This window comes from Oncorhynchus masou, chromosome 8, assembly GCF_036934945.1.
Source record: "Oncorhynchus masou masou isolate Uvic2021 chromosome 8, UVic_Omas_1.1, whole genome shotgun sequence".
In the NCBI taxonomy this organism is placed as follows: domain Eukaryota; kingdom Metazoa; phylum Chordata; class Actinopteri; order Salmoniformes; family Salmonidae; genus Oncorhynchus; species Oncorhynchus masou.
In genome coordinates, this window is record NC_088219.1 from 31,246,122 (window position 1) to 31,264,287 (window position 18,166).

General features: G+C 46.5%; 1 protein-coding gene across 1 annotated transcript in view; it reads left to right on the forward strand.

Annotated features, from left to right (window-relative positions):
• Positions 1-18,166, forward strand: part of LOC135543806 (transitional endoplasmic reticulum ATPase-like) — a 118,522-nt gene that overhangs the window by 61,847 nt on the left and 38,509 nt on the right. The window contains exons 4-10 of the mRNA XM_064971139.1: positions 1,827-1,935; positions 2,140-2,312; positions 2,432-2,574; positions 7,582-7,712; positions 7,914-8,045; positions 8,828-8,930; positions 9,144-9,277. Coding sequence (XP_064827211.1) covers positions 1,827-1,935; positions 2,140-2,312; positions 2,432-2,574; positions 7,582-7,712; positions 7,914-8,045; positions 8,828-8,930; positions 9,144-9,277 — 925 coding nt within the window. The remainder of the gene's footprint in view (positions 1-1,826; positions 1,936-2,139; positions 2,313-2,431; positions 2,575-7,581; positions 7,713-7,913; positions 8,046-8,827; positions 8,931-9,143; positions 9,278-18,166) is intronic.

Sequence of the window (18,166 nt, forward strand, 5' to 3'; positions counted from 1 at the left end):
CACGTGGAATTTTAAGAATTATTCTTCTCTTTTTAACGGAACCCGCCCGTTTAAACCTTAAGACATTTTGTGGTCTTCGAACTTGTTTCCGTGGGTTGCAAAATTAGTGACACAAGCTGAATTAAATGTAAAACGCTTTGAAAATAAAAAGCTTGGTATATGCTCAGTGCTTGTTTTTGTGAGAAATCTTTGAAAAAAAACAGGAATTTTGAATTAATTTGAAAAGCGCATATTAAAGTAGCCTACTACATTTCATGTTTCAAAATCGATATCATCTTACCTTGATTGTTTTTATGTCCCGCCGATTTGAGAAAAAAGATGAGTTCAACTGGAAAGTGAGCCTGTCGGGTAGGTAGTAGCCTTAATTCCTGCACAGAATTCAGCCTAGCTGATGCAATGCAATGTTTTTTCTTTGGCCTCCAAGCAGTAAAGTTAGATAAAAAACAAAGTAGATACAAATGCACCTTATGGAACAGCGGGGACTGTGAAGCAACACCAACAGGCATAAGCACATACACACACAATAACAACATATGCACTATACACACACACACATGGATTTTGTGTTGTAGAGTAGGGGCCTGAGGGGGCACACTTAATGTGTTGTGACATCTGTTCTGAATGTATTGTAATGTTACTTGATGTTTTTATAATTGTATAACTGCCTTAATTTTGCTGAAGCCCAGGAAGAGTAGCTGCTGCCCTGGTCACCCTAATCCTGACCATCCTACAGTACAAGGGTATAAACTCCAATACATTTTGCACGGATTATGATAGAGACATGAGGATTGGACCATTGGTTTCTTAGAGGATTACAATACACAATTTACATTATTTTACCCTTTTAGTAAAAAAAAACGTTGGACACCCTATACATTTTCATGTTTAAGGCATATTGATTCAATTGTTTTAAAGATGGGGAGAGGTCCGTCTGTGATAAAGAGATGCTCAGCATTTTTAACACCACAGTCAACCAAACAAGTCTTACAGGCTCCAGTTTGATCTAATCATAACTAGTCCCCATTGGTATGGTCAAGTGCTCCAAAGAAGGACCTAGAGAAACTGCAGCTGGCCCAGAAGAGAGCAGCATGCCTTGCCCTTCAATGTACACAGAGGGCTAATATCAATAGTATGCTTTTCGGTCTCTTGGCTGCATGCATCAATTCCTGTTTTTGTGAGAAATGTATGTGTTAAATTCCAAATAGTTTGTAATTAGCTTACATATAGCTCTGACAGACGTACTTTCCCCCACCAGACATGCCACCAGGGGTCTCTTCACAGTCCCTCGGTCCAGAATAAATTCAAGAAAACGTACAATATTATATAGAGCCAATGTTGCATGGAACGCCCTTCCATCTCATATATTGCGAGTGAACAGCAAACCTGTTTTTAAAACAAATAAAGCAACACATCAAGGCAGAACGCCTTTCCCCCATGTGACCTCATTTTTGTGTGTATGTACTGACATGTATGTGTAACTAATAGATGCGTGCACACACACGCACTGTAACGCACACATTACTATTCTTTTAGTCAGTTTTTATGTAAGTCTGAAATGTTTATGTCAATGTTTTAAATGTATGTGAGTTGTCTATAATGTATTTCTCATTATGTGTTGGACCCCAGAAAGACTAGCGGTCACCATTGGCGTCGACTTATTTGGATCCTAATTTTAAAAATCTGAATAAAGAAACCCGTTTGTCTCTTAGACAGCTAGCTGACTGTTGGAAATTTCTGCTGTCTATATATTCCCAGATTCAATGTATTTTGAAGTATGTTACATCTTGCCATCATAAACATTTACAATCTCTTTGATTTTCCCTCAGATCGAAAAATGATCTATCCACAGCGATTTTAAAGCAGAAGACCAGGCCCAACCGGTTGGTTGTGGATGAATCTCTCAATGAGGACAACAGTGTGGTTTCTCTGTCTCAGGTGAGACATTGGTGGTGCGAATGAATGGGGAAGGGACATTTTAGTGAACCCCTTGCCTGCACTGAGTACTACAATATTATTTCACCAGTAACTCACTCATTCATGTTGTGCAGGCTGTATTGCAGTTATATTCCCTGTTCATGGTTCTATACTATATCAGTAGGATTCCGTGTCTGACTAATTCCTCTTTCCTGCCCACCCTAGGCAAAGATGGATGAGTTGCAGCTGTTCAGGGGAGACACAGTGCTGATGAAAGGAAAGAAGAGACGGGAGACGGTATGCATCGTGCTCTCTGACGACACCTGCTCCGACGAGAAGGTCCGCATGAACAGAATGGTCCGCAACAACCTGAGAGTCCGCCTGGGAGATGTCATCAGGTGAGATAGAACTGGAGAACTTTGGCATCAGTGCAGTATGATGTGGGGAACCAGACCGCTGCTCCTTCATACTGTACAGTAAAGCCATGGCATAATTAGTTCCTTTTGTGATCACACAGTATTCAGCCCTGCCCAGATGTGAAGTACGGGAAACTGATCCATGTTCTGCCCATTGATGACACTGTAGAGGGGATCACAGGGAACCTGTTTGAGGTCTACCTCAAGCCCTACTTCCTGGAGGCCTACAGGCCCATCAGGAAAGGTAACTGTTCAGAGGATAACATGGGGTGTTTTCAGTAGGCACCAAATAGGAGAAAATGTTTAACCTGTCTAGGACTGTTCCGCTAGCTGAACCCCCCCCCCCCCCCCCTGCCCCCTGCAACAGCCAGTGAAAGTGCGGGGCGCCAAATTCAAAACAACAAAAATCTCATAATTAAAATTCCTGAAGCACACAAGTATTTTACACCATTTCAAGGATACAATTCTTGTTAATCCAGCCACAGTGTCTGATTTCAAAAAGGATTTACAGCGAAAGCACCACAAACGATTATGTTAGGTCACCACCAAGCCACAGAAAAACACAGCCCTTTTTCCAGCCAAAGAGCGGAGTCACAAAAAGCATAAATAAAGAAAATTATTCACTAACCTTTGATCTTCATCAGATGACACTCATAGGACTTCATGTTACACAATACATGTATGTTTTGTTTGATAAAGTTCATATTTATATAAAAAAAATCTGAGTTTACATTGGCGTGTTACGTTCAGTAGTTCTGAAACGTGCGGTGATTGTGCAGAGAGCCACATCAAATTAAAGAAATATTCATAATAAACATTGATAAAGATACAACTATTATACATGGAACTTTAGATAAACTTCTCAATGCCACCGCTGTGTCAGATTTCAAAAAGCTTTACGGAGAAAGCAAACCATACAATAATCTGAGTACAGCCTTTAGACAACAAAGCAGCCAAAAAGATACCCGCCATATTGGGTAGTTAACCTCTTACATCTATGGGGGCGCTATTTCATTTTTGGATGAAAAACGTTCCCGTTTTAAACAAGATATTTTGTCACAAAAAGATGCTCGACTATGCATATAATTGATAGCATTCGAAAGAAAACACTCTGACGTGTCCAGAAATACCAAGATATTCTCTGTGCGTGCCCTAGAACGTGAGCTTCAGGCAAAACCAAGATGAGATGGCATCCAGGAAATGACAAGGATTTTTGAGGCTCTGTTTTCCATTGTCTCCTTATATGGCTGTGAATGCGAGAGGAATGAGCCTGCCCTTTCTGTCGTTTCCCCAAGGTGTCTGCAGCATTGTGACGTATTTGTAGGCATATCATTGGAAGATTGACCATAAGAGACCACATTTACCAGGTGTCCGCCCGGTGTCCTGCGCCGAAATTGGTGCGTAAAAGTCACCTGCCAGTATTTTTCCATGCGATACAGAGAGGAAAGCAAGCTTCCACGAACTGCATATCAATGAAGAGATATGTGAAAAACACCTTGAGGATTGATTCCAAACAACGTTTGCCATGTTTCGGTCGATATTATGTAGTTAATCCGGAAAAAGTTTTACGTTGTAGGTGACTGAATTTTCGGTTCGTTTCGGTAGCCAGACGCAATGTAGAAAACGGAACGATTTCTCCTACACACAGACGCTTTCAGGAAAAACTGCGCATTTGGTATGTAACTGAGAGTCTCCTCATTGAAAACATCAGAAGCTCTTCAAAGGTAAATGATTTTATTTATTTGGTTATCTGGTTTTTGTGAAAATGTTGCGTGCTAAATGCTACTCAAAATGCTATGCTAGCTTTGCATACTCTTACACAAATTAGTCAATTTCTATGGTTCAAAAGCATATTTTGAAAATCTGAGATGACAGTGTTGTTAAGAAAAGGCTAAGCTTGAGAGCAGACGCATTATTTTCATTTTATTTGCGATTTTCAGAAATCGTTAACGTTGCGTTATGCTAATGAGCCTGAGGCTTTAGTCACAAACCCGGATCCGGGATGGGGAGTTTCAAGAAGTTAACATTTACTCAGAAATAGCATTTTAAATATTCACTTACCTTTGATGATCTTCATCAGAATGCACTCCCAGGAATCCCATCAGTTATGTCCAAATATCTTCTTTCGTTAGGGCGTTTGGTAAACAAATCCAAAAGCGTGTTCAGGTCGCGCCGAACGTCGGAAGAAAAGTTAAAAAAGTTCCGTTACAGCCCGTACAAACATGCCAAGCTAAGTATTGAATCAATCTTTAGGATGTTTTTTAACAGAAAACGTAATTAATGTTCCAACCAGACAATTCCTTTGTCTGTACAAATGAAGTGGAATGTAGCTACCTTTCACGTGAGCGCGCCAGACCGAGGCTGTGGCACTCTACCAGACCACTCACTCAAAGAGCTCTTATGAGCCCCTCCTTTAGAGTAGAATCTTCAAAACGGTTTGTAAATACTGTTGACATCTAGTGGAAGCCTTGGGAAGTGAAACACAACTAATATCCCACTGAGTTGAAAATCTACAAACCTCAGATTTTCCACTTCCTGGTTGGATTTTTTCTCAGGTTTTGGTTGTTATACTCAGACATCATTCAAACAGTTTTAGAAACTTCAGAGTGTTTTCTATCCAAATCAAATGGATTTATATAGCCCTTCGTACATCCGCTGATATCTCAAAGTGCTGTACAGAAACCCAGCCTAAAACCCCAAACAGCAAGCAATGCAGGTGTAGAAGCACAGTGGCTAGGAAAAACTCCCAAGAAAGGCCAAAACCTAGGAAAAACCTAGAGAGGAACCGGGCTATGAGGGGTGGCCAGTCATCTTCTGGCTGTGCCGGGTGGAGATTATAACAGATGTTCAAATGTTCATAAATGACCAGCATGGTCAAATAATAATGATCACAGTAGTTGTCGAGGGTGCAGCAAGTCAGCATCTCAGGAGTAAATGTCAGTTGGCTTTTCATAGCCGATCATTAAGAGTATCTCTACCACTCCTGCTGACTCTAGAGAGTTGAAAATAGCAGGTCTAGGACAGGTAGCACATCCGGTGAACAGGTCAGGATTCCATAGCCGCAGGCAGAACAGTTAACTAGAGCAGCAGCACGGCCAGGTGGACTGGGGACAGCAAGGAGTCATCATGCCAGGTAGTCCTGAGGCATGGTCCTAGGGCTCAGGTCGTCCTCCGAGAGAATTTGAGAGAGCATACTTAAATTCACACAGGACACCGGATAAGACAGGAGTATTCCAGATATTACAAACTGACCCTAGCCCCCCAACACATAAACTGCTGCAGCATAAATACTGGAGACAGGAGGGGTGAGGAAACACTGTGGCCCGATAATACCCCTGGACAGGGCCAAACAGGGATATAACCCCACCCACTTTGCCGAAGCACAGCCCCCACACCACTAGAGGCATATCTTCAACCACCAACTTACCATCCTGAGACAAGGACGAGTATAGCCCAGGAAGATCTCCGCCACTGCACAACCCAAGGTGGGGGGGGGGCTCCAACCCAGACAGGAAGATCACATCAGTGACTCAACCCACTCAAGTGACGCACCCCTCCTAGGTACAGCATGAAAGAGCACCAGTAAGCCAGTGACTCAGCCCCTGTAATAGGGTTAGAGGCAGAGAATCCCAAGTGGAAAGAGGGGAACCGGCCAGGCAGAGACGGCAAGGGCGGTTCGTTGCTCCAAAGCCTTTCCATTCACCTTCACACTCCTGGGCCAGACTACACTCAAGCATAGGACCTACTGAAGAGATGAGTCTTCAGTAAAGACTTAAAGGTTGAGACAGTGTCTGCGTCTCTCACATGGGTAGGCAGACCATTCCATAAAAATGGAGCTCTATAGGAGAATGCCCTGCCTCCAGCTGGTTGCTTAGAAATTCTAGGGACAATTAGGAGGCCTGCGTCTTGTGACCGTAGTGTACGTTTAGGTATGTACGGCAGGACCAAATCAGAGAGATCGGTAGGAGCAAGCCCATGTAATGCTTTGTAGGTTAGCAGTAAAACCTTGAAATCAGCCCTTGCCTTGACAGGAAACCAGTGTAGGGAGGCTAGCACTGGAGTAATATGATCATATTTTTTGATTCTATCAGCCTTATTTAGCACTAACTGAAGTTTATTTAGTGCTTTATCTGGGTAGCCGGAAAGTAGAGCATTGCAGTAGTCTAACCTAGAAGTAATAAAAGCATTGATACATTTTTCTGCGTCATTTTTAGACAAAGTTTCTGAATTTTGCAATGTTACGTAGATGGAAAAAAGCTGTCCTTTAAACAGTCATGATATGTTCGTGTAAAGAGAGATCAGGGTCCAGAGTAACGCCGAGGTCCTTCAAAGTTTTATTTGAGATGACTGTACAACCATAAAGATTAATTGTCAGATTCAACAGAAAATCTCTTTGTTTTTTGGGGCCTAGAACAAGCATCTCTGTTTGGTCCGAGTTTAAAAGTAGAACCTTTGCAGCCATCCACTTCCTTATGTCTGAAACACAGGCCTCTCGCGAGGGCAATTTTGGGGCTTCACCATGTTTCATTGAAATGTACAGCTGTGTGTCATCCGCTTAGCAGTGAAAGTTAACATTATGTTTTCGAATGAGATCCCCAAGAGATAAAATATATAGTGAAAACAATAGTGGTCCTAAAACGGAACCTTGAGGAACACCGAAATGTACAGTTGATTTGTCAGAGGACAAACCATTCACAGAGACAAACTGATATCTTTCTGACAGATAAGATCTAAACCAGGCCAGAACTTGTCCGTGTAGACCAATTTGGGTTTCCAATCTCTCCAAAAGAATGTGATGATCGATGGTATCAAAAGCAGCACTAAGGTCTAGGAGCACGAGGACAGATGCAGAGAGAAATTTACTAATTATATGCATATTCTAGCTTTTACGGCTGAGTAGCAGGCAGCTTAATTTGGGCACGTTTTTCATCCAAGCTACCAAATACTGCCTCCTACCCCAAAGAGGTTAAGGTACTTCCTCCACCTGAACTTGACCCCGTACTACAGACGTTCTTCTGTGTTATGGTTATGGTCAAAAACATGTTGCAACGGAAATCTAAAGTGTTTCTCATTGGAAAAATGTCCAGGTCATCCATACCTGTTTTGGTCTGTTTTCATCCGTTCAGTGTGTAACGAACTTGAAGCTATGTCTTTGCCAGCAGACTATAACTTTGAAAAAAAAATAAAAGGTCAAGCTAAGGTCAGGATCTTTGTGACCTGGTTTAATGTGAAGTCTCTGTTGTTTTTGTAGGGGACATTTTCCTGGTGAGGGGAGGCATGCGTGCGGTGGAGTTCAAGGTAGTGGAGACGGATCCCAACCCCTACTGCATCGTGGCCCCAGACACTGTCATCCACTGTGAGGGCGAGCCCATCAAACGAGAGGTAGGGGCTACATCCAGGCTTCGGTTGGAACTTGTGCATGAGAGCAGGTTGACTTTAAAGTTGCCGTTTTCAGAGATGTGATTTTTCTCGATCATTCAGGAATTCCAGATTTTCTGATCATAGAAAGCATACGAAGAAATAGTTATCTGTAGCCTTTCCCTCTGCTTTTCTATGCTTTAACAACCACATATCTCTGTTCAGGATGAGGAGGAGTCTCTGAATGAGGTTGGCTATGATGACATTGGGGGTGTGAGGAAGCAGCTGGCCCAGATTAAGGAGATGGTGGAGCTGCCCCTGAGACACCCAGCACTGTTCAAGGCCATCGGCGTCAAGGTAAACTAAATACATCACCTCTCATTAGGCTTGGGCAGTATACCGTATACTGGGGTATTTTTCAATACCGTTGAAACTATTTATTTTAAGTTTTTCAATACATTTGTATATTTTTTGCTATTTTGAGAGTAAATACCTGCAGTCAACTTGTGCAATATGTTAGGATATAATGCAGATCGCGTTTTTCATTTCACCTGTCACATTATGAAGCTTACCGTAGTTCCCCAGAACAGTTGACCCAGTCACGTGTTTGAAATAGCGCAGCGGGAGAAAGCGAGTCCAGCTGTGTGGTATTGACAGGGGTCACGTTTTATATTGAAAGTATAGTTTTTATTTATATATATTTTTAAAATATAATACAGTAATAAGGGACGAGCAACTATAGTTTTCCTTTGCAGAAAATACATTAGTGCAACAACATTCGGCAGAAAATACAATATATATGTATAATTTTAGGACTTGTCTTCGCAATTTGTTTATTTTCCGTCTGCGCTCGTTATCGTATTTAGCTAGCCTCCATGGAACTTCGCTATTACTTGTGCCAATTTTGTTAGCATTCTGGTAATAGAGTCCCAATGGGCTTTTTTGTGTTTTTTGCACCCCCTTGTGTATTAAACCGATAATACCGAAAATCTGGATACCCAACCCTATCTCTCATCATTCACCTCAAACCTCATGGACAAGATTAGATCAAAGATAAATAAGTAAACAGTTTTTGTTTTTTATTATGTTGTATGTGATAATGCAAATAATTAAAAAGACAATTCAATTGCTAATTCTAGCCTCCAAGGGGTATCCCGCTGTATGGACCCCCTGGAACAGGAAAGACACTGATTGCACGTGCCGTGGCCAACGAGACCGGAGCCTTCTTTTTCCTTATCAATGTTGAGACTGAGCAACAATGCCTCTTTTTGTTATTTTTCATTGCGTTTCAATTGTCATTGCATTAAGTGCATTAAATTCCATTCAAGAGCAAAAAATGTTTTAATTGTAATTTCAATGTAACTGACTGAATTGGAATTAATTGACCAACTCCATTCAGTGACGGTCAGGAAAAAGTTAACTACTAGTTGAACTTTTGCCTGCTAAATGTTTCATGGCCTGAGATCATGAGTAAACTGTCTGGAGAGTCTGAGAGTAACCTGAGGAAGGCCTTTGAGGAGAGTGAGAAGAATGCCCCCGCCATCATCTTCATTGACGAGCTGGACGCCATTGCACCAAAAAGAGAAAAGGTGGGCTCACGTCTTCTGATACAGTTTCGTTCCCATCCTCTATATAGGTGTTCTTCCTTCCTACTCCAGAGTCATGTTCATTAGGGAGAAAAGTTTGAGTGAAACCGGAAGATACATTTTTGAACATTGTCCCCTTCTGAACGTGACTCTGGAGACCCACAGGGTGTGTAGGCATTTTTTTGTAGCCCAGCACAAACTTCTTTAGTTGAATCGTGTGTGTGTGTGGTTGCAGCCCTGAAACAAAAGCCTGCATGCCCGGTGGGTCTCAAGGAACAGGGTTGAATGGCACTGCAGTAATTCCTTGCACATATGCTGACTATCATGACGCTTGCTGCCTACAGTTATCTTTGTCTGATTTTTCAACATTTTGTTACGTTACAGCCTTATTCAAAAATTGATTCAATTAATTGTTTTCTTCACCAATCCCCATAATGACACAGAAAACTGTTTTTTTTTTTAAGTAAAAAAAAAAAAGTTTGCAACTTTATAAAAAATTTATAAATACCTTAAGTATTCAGACCTTAAGTATTCAGAAATTGAGTTCAGGTGTATCTAGGGATAGGTACTGAAACCCGGTATTAAACGGGCCCCGGGGATAAATTATGAAAGACCGTAGAATCAATTAGCTCCGACGTTATCGGTTCTGCTTTCGGTACTGGAGAAATTAAGAAAATACATTTCCTATTTATTATTGCTACATAAACGTTATCTTGCACATTTGTCTCACCCACCGTTTCTAATTTGCAATAAGAATAAGACATTTGTCTGATGCATTTTCACTATTCCCAATCCAGAAGAGATAGCTCTTTCGTGCAGAGCCTGTCTCTCTCACGCTACAGCACACACACAAGAAAGACCATGCTCTTAATTAGTGACAACGGCAGAGAGAGCTAAATGTTGAAAAGTGTGGTTACTGTCACGGCATTCGTCTGTAGAAGGAGGAGCGGACCAAAATGCAGCATGGTTGTTATTCATTTTATTTTAATAAAGAAACTATATATACACTGATAAACTAACAAAATAACAAACGTGCGAAAACCTAAAACAGCCCTATCTGGTGCAAGACACAGAGACAGGAACAATCACCCACACAACACACAGTGAAACCCAGGCTACCTAAATATGGTTCCCAATCAGAGACAATGACTAACACCTGCCTCTGGCCTGATATAGTTCTCAATCAGACATAGAAATAGACAAACAAGACATCCAACATAGAATGCCCACTCAGATCACACCCTGACCAACCAAAACATAGAAACATACAAAGTAAACTATGGCCAGGGTGTGACAGTACCCGGACAGGCGGGAGACTCTGGCAGCACAGGAGAGGAGGAAGGCTCTGGCAGATCCTGGCTGACTGGCGGATCTGGAAGAGTCTGGCTGACTGGCGGATCTGGAAGAGTCTGGCTGACTGGCGGATCTGGAAGAGTCTGGCTGACTGGCGGATCTGGAAGAGTCTGGCTGACTGGCGGATCTGGAAGAGTCTGGCTGACTGGCGGATCTGGAAGAGTCTGGCTGACTGGCGGATCTGGAAGAGTCTGGCTGACTGGCGGATCTGGAAGAGTCTGCACAGGAAGCCTGGTGCGGGGAGCTGCCATCGGAGGGCTGGTGTGTGGAGGTGGCACAGGATGGGCTAGACCGTGAAGGCGTACTGGAGATCTTGAGAGCAGTGCTGGCACAGGAGGCCTGGTGCGTGAGGCTGGCACCAACTTCACCAGCCGACTAACACGCACCTCAGGACGAGTATGGAGCGCTGACCCAGGTGCCATCAAATCCCCGACACGCTCCTTCAGGCGAATTCCATACTTAAAGCACCAACACAGCAACTCCCTCATTACTCTCTCCTCCAATTTCCCCATTAACTCCTTCACAGTCTCTGTTTCGCTCACCTCCAACACCGGCTCTGGTTCTGGTCTCCTCCTTGGCTCATTACATTACATTACATTTAAGTCATTTAGCAGACGCTCTTATCCAGAGCGACTTACAAATTGGTGAATTCACCTTCTGACATCCAGTGGAACAGCCACTTACAATAGTGCATCTAAATCATTTAAGGGGGGTGAGAAGGATTACTTATCCTATCCTAGGTATTCCTTGAAGAGGTGGGGTTTCAGGTGTCTCCGGAAGGTGGTGATTGACTCTGCTGTCCTGGCGTCGTGAGCGAGTTTGTTCCACCATTGGGGGGCCAGAGCAGCGAACAGTTTTGACTGGGCTGAGCAGGAACTGTACTTCCTCAGTGGTAGGGAGGCGAGCAGGCCAGAGGTGGATGAACGCAGTGCCCTTGTTTGGGTGTAGGGCCTGATCAGAGCCTGGAGGTACTGCGGTGCCGTTCCCCTCACAGCTCCGTAGGCAAGCACCATGGTCTTGTAGCGGATGCGAGCTTCAACTGGAAGCCAGTGGAGAGAGCGGAGGAGCGGGGTGACGTGAGAGAACTTGGGAAGGTTGAACACCAGACGGGCTGCGGCGTTCTGGATGAGTTGTAGGGGTTTAATGGCACAGGCAGGGAGCCCAGCCAACAGCGAGTTGCAGTAATCCAGACGGGAGATGACAAGTGCCTGGATTAGGACCTGCGCCACTTCCTGTGTGAGGCAGGGTCGTACTCTGCGGATGTTGTAGAGCATGAACCTACAGGAACGGGCCACCGCCATGATGTTGGTTGAGAACGACAGGGTGTTGTCCAGGATCACGCCAAGGTTCTTAGCGCTCTGGGAGGAGGACACAATGGCTCCTCACGATAAACAGGGAGAGTGGGCTCAGGTCTGACTCCTGACTCTGCCACACTCTCCCTGAGCCCCCCCCCCCCAATACATTTTTTGGGCTGACTCTCGGGCTTCCATCCGCGTCGCCGTGCTGCCTCCTCATACCGGCGCCTCTCCGCTTTCATCGCCTCCAGTTCTTCCTTGGGGCGGCGATATTCTCCAGGCTGAGCCTAGGGTCCTTCTCCGTCTAATTCGTCCTCCCATGTCCATTCCTTTTTTTGTTGCTCCTGCTGTTGCTTTTGCCTGTTACCACGCCGCTTGGTCCTGTTGTGGTGGGTGATTCTGTCACGGCATTCGTCTGTAGAAGGAGGAGCGGATCAAAATGCAGCGTGGTTGTTATTCATTTTATTTTAATAAAGAAACTATACACTGATTTAACAAACGTGCGGAAACCTAAAACAGCCCTATTTTATTTTTTATTTAAAAAAAATAATTATTTATTACCTTCAATACCATTCATTCTTTACAACTCATAATTTTCATACATACTCCAATAATGGTATTTTAATTTTAACAAAACAAAAACCCCAAACAAAACCTAGGGGAGCATCTTCCCTCCCCGTCACCCTACAAACTACCTTTCCCTATCTCCCCGTTCCTAATCTATCCCCTTACAAATCTAAATGACACCCAGCCCTAAAACCCCCCTTCCACCTCTCCCGAGCAGCATGCTGCCCCCACTTCCTCTCCTCCCTCTTCATCCTGCCCCTCAAATCTCCTTCCACCCTCCTCACTATCCCTTCCACCCCCAATCTCTCCCTGTCTTCACCATGTTCTGCCTGACTTCCCACAGCCCCCGTTTAAAGAGACTCATGAGAAGCCAGAGCAGAAACCTGTCCCTATCCGTCCCTCTCGCTCTCCCTACACCTCTCTCTAACCTGGCCCACGTCAATACAAAATCCCCCCTTACCAAACCTAACAACACCCGTGCCCTAGCCCATACTACTCCGGCAAAGGCACAGTCCCAAAAGACATGGCACACAGTCTCCTCCCTGCCACAAGAGGATCTTGGGCAGGTGGGGGATTGCACCAAACTATACCGGTACATGATGGAACGTACCGGCAAGCACTTATGGAGGCTCAACCAATTCAGGTCCTTGAACCTGTTGTCCAGACCCCCGCGCCTGCACTCCCTCCCAGACCACTTCCGAGATGCCCACTACAGGCGCCGGACACCCTGCCTTTCTGACCTCCTCGTACAGGTGCCTGTGATCTAAACCTACCCGGGCAACTTCAACCTCAGGGTGCGCACACAGCCACTTGGCCGCATGACCAAAGTGCCACGGCAGCTGTTCCGCCCGAGGACCCGTGTTAGACCACACCATTATGCTTCTCGCCTGATACGAGAAGAACACCCGCAGGAGGTAACCGGACGGGTGTATCACTGGATGAGCAAGCTCCGTTAACAAGAAAGAAACAAAAATTGCGTCCAGCTTGAGGGGGAAATGTGGTACCCCCCTACCTCCCTCCCCGATGGGACAGAGCATGCGTGCCCTGGCGACCCACTCGCACCTGCCACTCCACATGAACTGAAACACAAGCCTCACTAGAGGCCTCCTCAGACAAGCCGGCAATGGGTAGATGTACGCCAAATACAAAAGAGATGGCAACACATCCACCTTTAGGACCAGGACTTTTCCCATAAAAGACAAATACCTAGCCTTCCACATTGCCAGCTTCCTCTGTACCACTGCGATACGCATGTTCCAGTTTAGCGTCGCTGAGCTCAAAATGGACCCCGAGAATCCTCAGGGCCCCCTCACAGAGAGAACCCCCCGGGCACATCCGTTCTACCGCGCCATCTTCTGAAAAACTTGACGGAAGACTTTGCATGGTTCAGAACCGCTCCCGACGCTCGGGTGAAATCTCCAAAGATGACAAGGAACCTTGTCAGGCACGAGTCCTTGCACAGCAGCAAGGAAGTGTCGTCGGCGTACTGCGTCATCTTAACATGCAGCCCACCACTTCCAGGGATCAACAAGCCTTCCACCCCTGTGTCTGCCCTAATGGCAGCCCCCAGAGGCTCCATGTACAGAACGAAAAGGAGAGCCGAGAGTGGGCACCCCTGCCTGACCCCAGACGAGAGGTCAAAAACATCACCCAAGTGACTATTTACACTAACTCGGCACCCCGCTCCGTCATATAATGTACGAATCCATCCTATAAACTTCTCCCCAAATCCTAATCGACCTAACACTCTGAATAAAAAGGATCTATTCACGCGATCAAAGGCTTTCGCCTGATCTAGCGCTGCTACCATTAAAGGCAGTCCTCTATCTTCAACCCAAGCGATGGAGTCCCTGATTTAACTGTAGGTTCCATCTAATAGAGCGGCCCTCTACCCCGCACGTCTGATCCTCATGGACGACGTTGGGAAGGGCTGTGCGCAACCGGTCTGCTAAAACCTTTGCAAGTAGCTTGTAATCTACACACAGCATGGTCAACGGCCGCCAGTTGCCAAGGTCTGTTACTTCCCCCTTCTTATATAAAAGTGACAGCACACCAACAGCCATTGATCCCCCCGGGACCCCCGTCTCAAGGATGGCCTTCAAGACTTCGAGGACCACTGGTCCAAGTATACCCCAAAACTTGAGATAAAACTCAGCTGGCAGCCCATCCATCCCAGGCACCTTCCGTTTTCCCATTACATTTACATTTAACATTTAAGTCATTTAGCAGACGCTCTTATCCAGAGCGACATACAAATTGGTGAATTCACCTTCTGACATCCAGTGGAACAGCCACTTTACAATAGTGCATCTAAATCATTAAGGGGGGTGGTGAGAAGGATTACTTATCCTATCCTAGGTATTCCTTGAAGAGGTGGGGTTTCAGGTGTCTCCGGAAGGTGGTGATTGACTCCGCTGTCCTGGCGTCGTGAGGGAGTTTGTTCCACCATTGGGGGGCCAGAGCAGCGAACAGTTTTGACTGGGCTGAGCGGGAACTGTACTTCCTCAATGGTAGGGAGGCGAGCAGGCCAGAGGTGGATGAACGCAGTGCCCTTGCTTGGGTGTAGGGCCTGATCAGAGCCTGGAGGTACTGCGGTGCCGTTCCCCTCACAGCTCCGTAGGCAAGCACCATGGTCTTGTAGCGGATGCGAGCTTCAACTGGAAGCCAGTGGAGAGAGCGGAGGAGCGGGGTGACGTGAGAGAACTTGGGAAGGTTGAACACCAGACGGGCTGCGGCGTTCTGGATGAGTTGTAGGGGTTTAATGGCACAGGCAGGGAGCCCAGCCAACAGCGAGTTGCAGTAATCCAGACGGGAGATGACAAGTGCCTGGATTAGGACCTGCGCCGCTTCCTGTGTGAGGCAGGGTCGTACTCTGCGGATGTTGTAGAGCATGAACCTACAGGAACGGGCCACCGCCATGATGTTGGTTGAGAACGACAGGGTGTTGTCCAGGATCACGCCAAGGTTCTTAGCGCTCTGGGAGGAGGACACAATGGAGTTGTCAACCGTGATGGCGAGATCATGGAACGGGCAGTCCTTCCCCGGGAGGAAGAGCAGCTCCGTCTTGCCGAGGTTCAGCTTGAGGTGGTGATCCGTCATCCACACTGATATGTCTGCCAGACATGCAGAGATGCGATTCGCCACCTGGTCATCAGAAGGGGGAAAGGAGAAGATTAATTGTGTGTCATCTGCATAGCAATGATAGGAGAGACCATGTGAGGTTATGACAGAGCCAAGTGACTTGGTGTATAGCGAGAATAGGAGAGGGCCTAGAACAGAGCCCTGGGGGACACCAGTGGTGAGAGCGCGTGGCGAGGAGACAGATTCTCGCCACGCCACCTGGTAGGAGCGACCTGTCAGGTAGGACGCAATCCAAGCGTGGGCCGCGCCGGAGATGCCCAACTCGGAGAGGGTGGAGAGGAGGATCTGATGGTTCACAGTATCGAAGGCAGCCGATAGGTCTAGAAGGATGAGAGCAGAGGAGAGAGAGTTAGCTTTAGCAGTGCGGAGCGCCTCCGTGATACAGAGAAGAGCAGTCTCAGTTGAATGACTAGTCTTGAAACCTGACTGATTTGGATCAAGAAGGTCATTCTGAGAGAGATAGCGGGAGAGCTGGCCAAGGACGGCACGTTCAAGAGTTTTGGAGAGAAAAGAAAGAAGGGATACTGGTCTGTAGTTGTTGACATCGGAGGGATCGAGTGTAGGTTTTTTCAGAAGGGGTGCAACTCTCGCTCTCTTGAAGACGGAAGGGACGTAGCCAGCGGTCAGGGATGAGTTGATGAGCGAGGTGAGGTAAGGGAGAAGGTCTCCGGAAATGGTCTGGAGAAGAGAGGAGGGGATAGGGTCAAGCGGTCAGGTTGTTGGGTGGCCGGCCGTCAAAAGAAGCGAGATTTCATCTGAGGAGAGAGGGGAGAAAGAGGTCAGAGCACAGGGTAGGGCAGTGTGAGCAGAACCAGCGGTGTCGTTTGACTTAGCAAACGAGGATCGGATGTCGTCGACCTTCTTTTCAAAATGGTTGACGAAGTCATCTGCAGAGAGGGAGGAGGGGGGGGGAGGGGGAGGAGGATTCAGGAGGGAGGAGAAGGTGGCAAAGAGCTTCCTAGGGTTAGAGGCAGATGCTTGGAATTTAGAGTGGTAGAAAGTGGCTTTAGCAGCAGAGACAGAGGAGGAAAATGTAGAGAGGAGGGAGTGAAAGGATGCCAGGTCCGCAGGGAGGCGAGTTTTCCTCCATTTCCGCTCGGCTGCCCGGAGCTCTGTTCTGTGAGCTCGCAATGAGTCATCGAGCCACGGAGCGGGAGGGGAGGACCGAGCCGGCCTGGAGGATAGGGGACATAGAGAGTCAAAGGATGCAGAAAGGGAAGAGAGGAGGGTTGAGGAGGCAGAATCAGGAGAAAGGTTGGAGAAGGTATGAGCAGAGGGAAGAGATGATAGGATGGAAGAGGAGAGAGTAGCGGGGGAGAGAGAGCGAAGGTTGGGACGGCGCGATACCATCCGAGTAGGGGCAGTGTGGGAAGTGTTGGATGAGAGCGAGAGGGAAAAGGATACGAGGTAGTGGTCGGAGACTTGGAGGGGAGTTGCAATGAGGTTAGTGGAAGAACAGCATCTAGTAAAGATGAGGTCGAGCGTATTGCCTGCCTTGTGAGTAGGGGGAAGGTGAGAGGGTGAGGTCAAAAGAGGAGAGGAGTGGAAAGAAGGAGGCAGAGAGGAATGAGTCAAAGGTAGACGTGGGGAGGTTAAAGTCGCCCAGGACTGTGAGAGGTGAGCCGTCCTCAGGAAAGGAGCTTATCAAGGCATCAAGCTCATTGATGAACTCTCCGAGGAACCTGGAGGGCGATAAATGATAAGGATGTTAAGCTTGAAAGGGCTGGTAACTGTGACAGCATGGAATTCAAAGGAGGCGATAGATAGATGGGTAAGGGGGAGAGAGAGAATGACCACTTGGGAGAGATGAGGATCCCGGTGCCACCACCCCGCTGACCAGAAGCTCTCGGGGTGTGCGAGAACACGTGGGCGGACGAAGAGAGAGCAGTAGGAGTAGCAGTGTTATCTGTGGTGATCCATGTTTCCGTCAGTGCCAGGAAGTCGAGGGACTGGAGGGAGGCATAGGCTGAGATGAACTCTGCCTTGTTGGCCGCAGATCGGCAGTTCCAGAGGCTACCGGAGACCAGGAACTCCACGTGGGTCGTGCGCGCTGGGACCACCAGATTAGGGTGGCCGCGGCCACGCGGTGTGGAGCGTTTGTATGGTCTGTGCAGAGAGGAGAGAACAGGGATAGATAGACACATAGTTGACAGGGTACAGAAGAGGCTACGCTAATGCAAAGGAGATTGGAATGACAAGTGGACTACACGTCTCGAATGTTCAGAAAGTTAAGCTTACGTAGCAAGAATCTTATTGACTAAAATGATTGAAATTATACAGTACTGCTGGAGTAGGCTAGCTGGTAGTGGCTGCGATGTTGACACTACACTAATCAAGTCGTTCCGTCGAGTGTAATAGTTTCTACAGTGCTGCTATTCGGGGGCTAGCTGGCTAGCTAGCAGGTTGATTGCGTTACGTTACCTTAAAAGAACGACAATAGCTGGCTAGCTAACCTAGAAAATCGCTCTAGGCTACACAATTGTCTTAGATACAAAGACGGCTATGTAGCTAGCTAGCTACGATCAAACAAAACAAA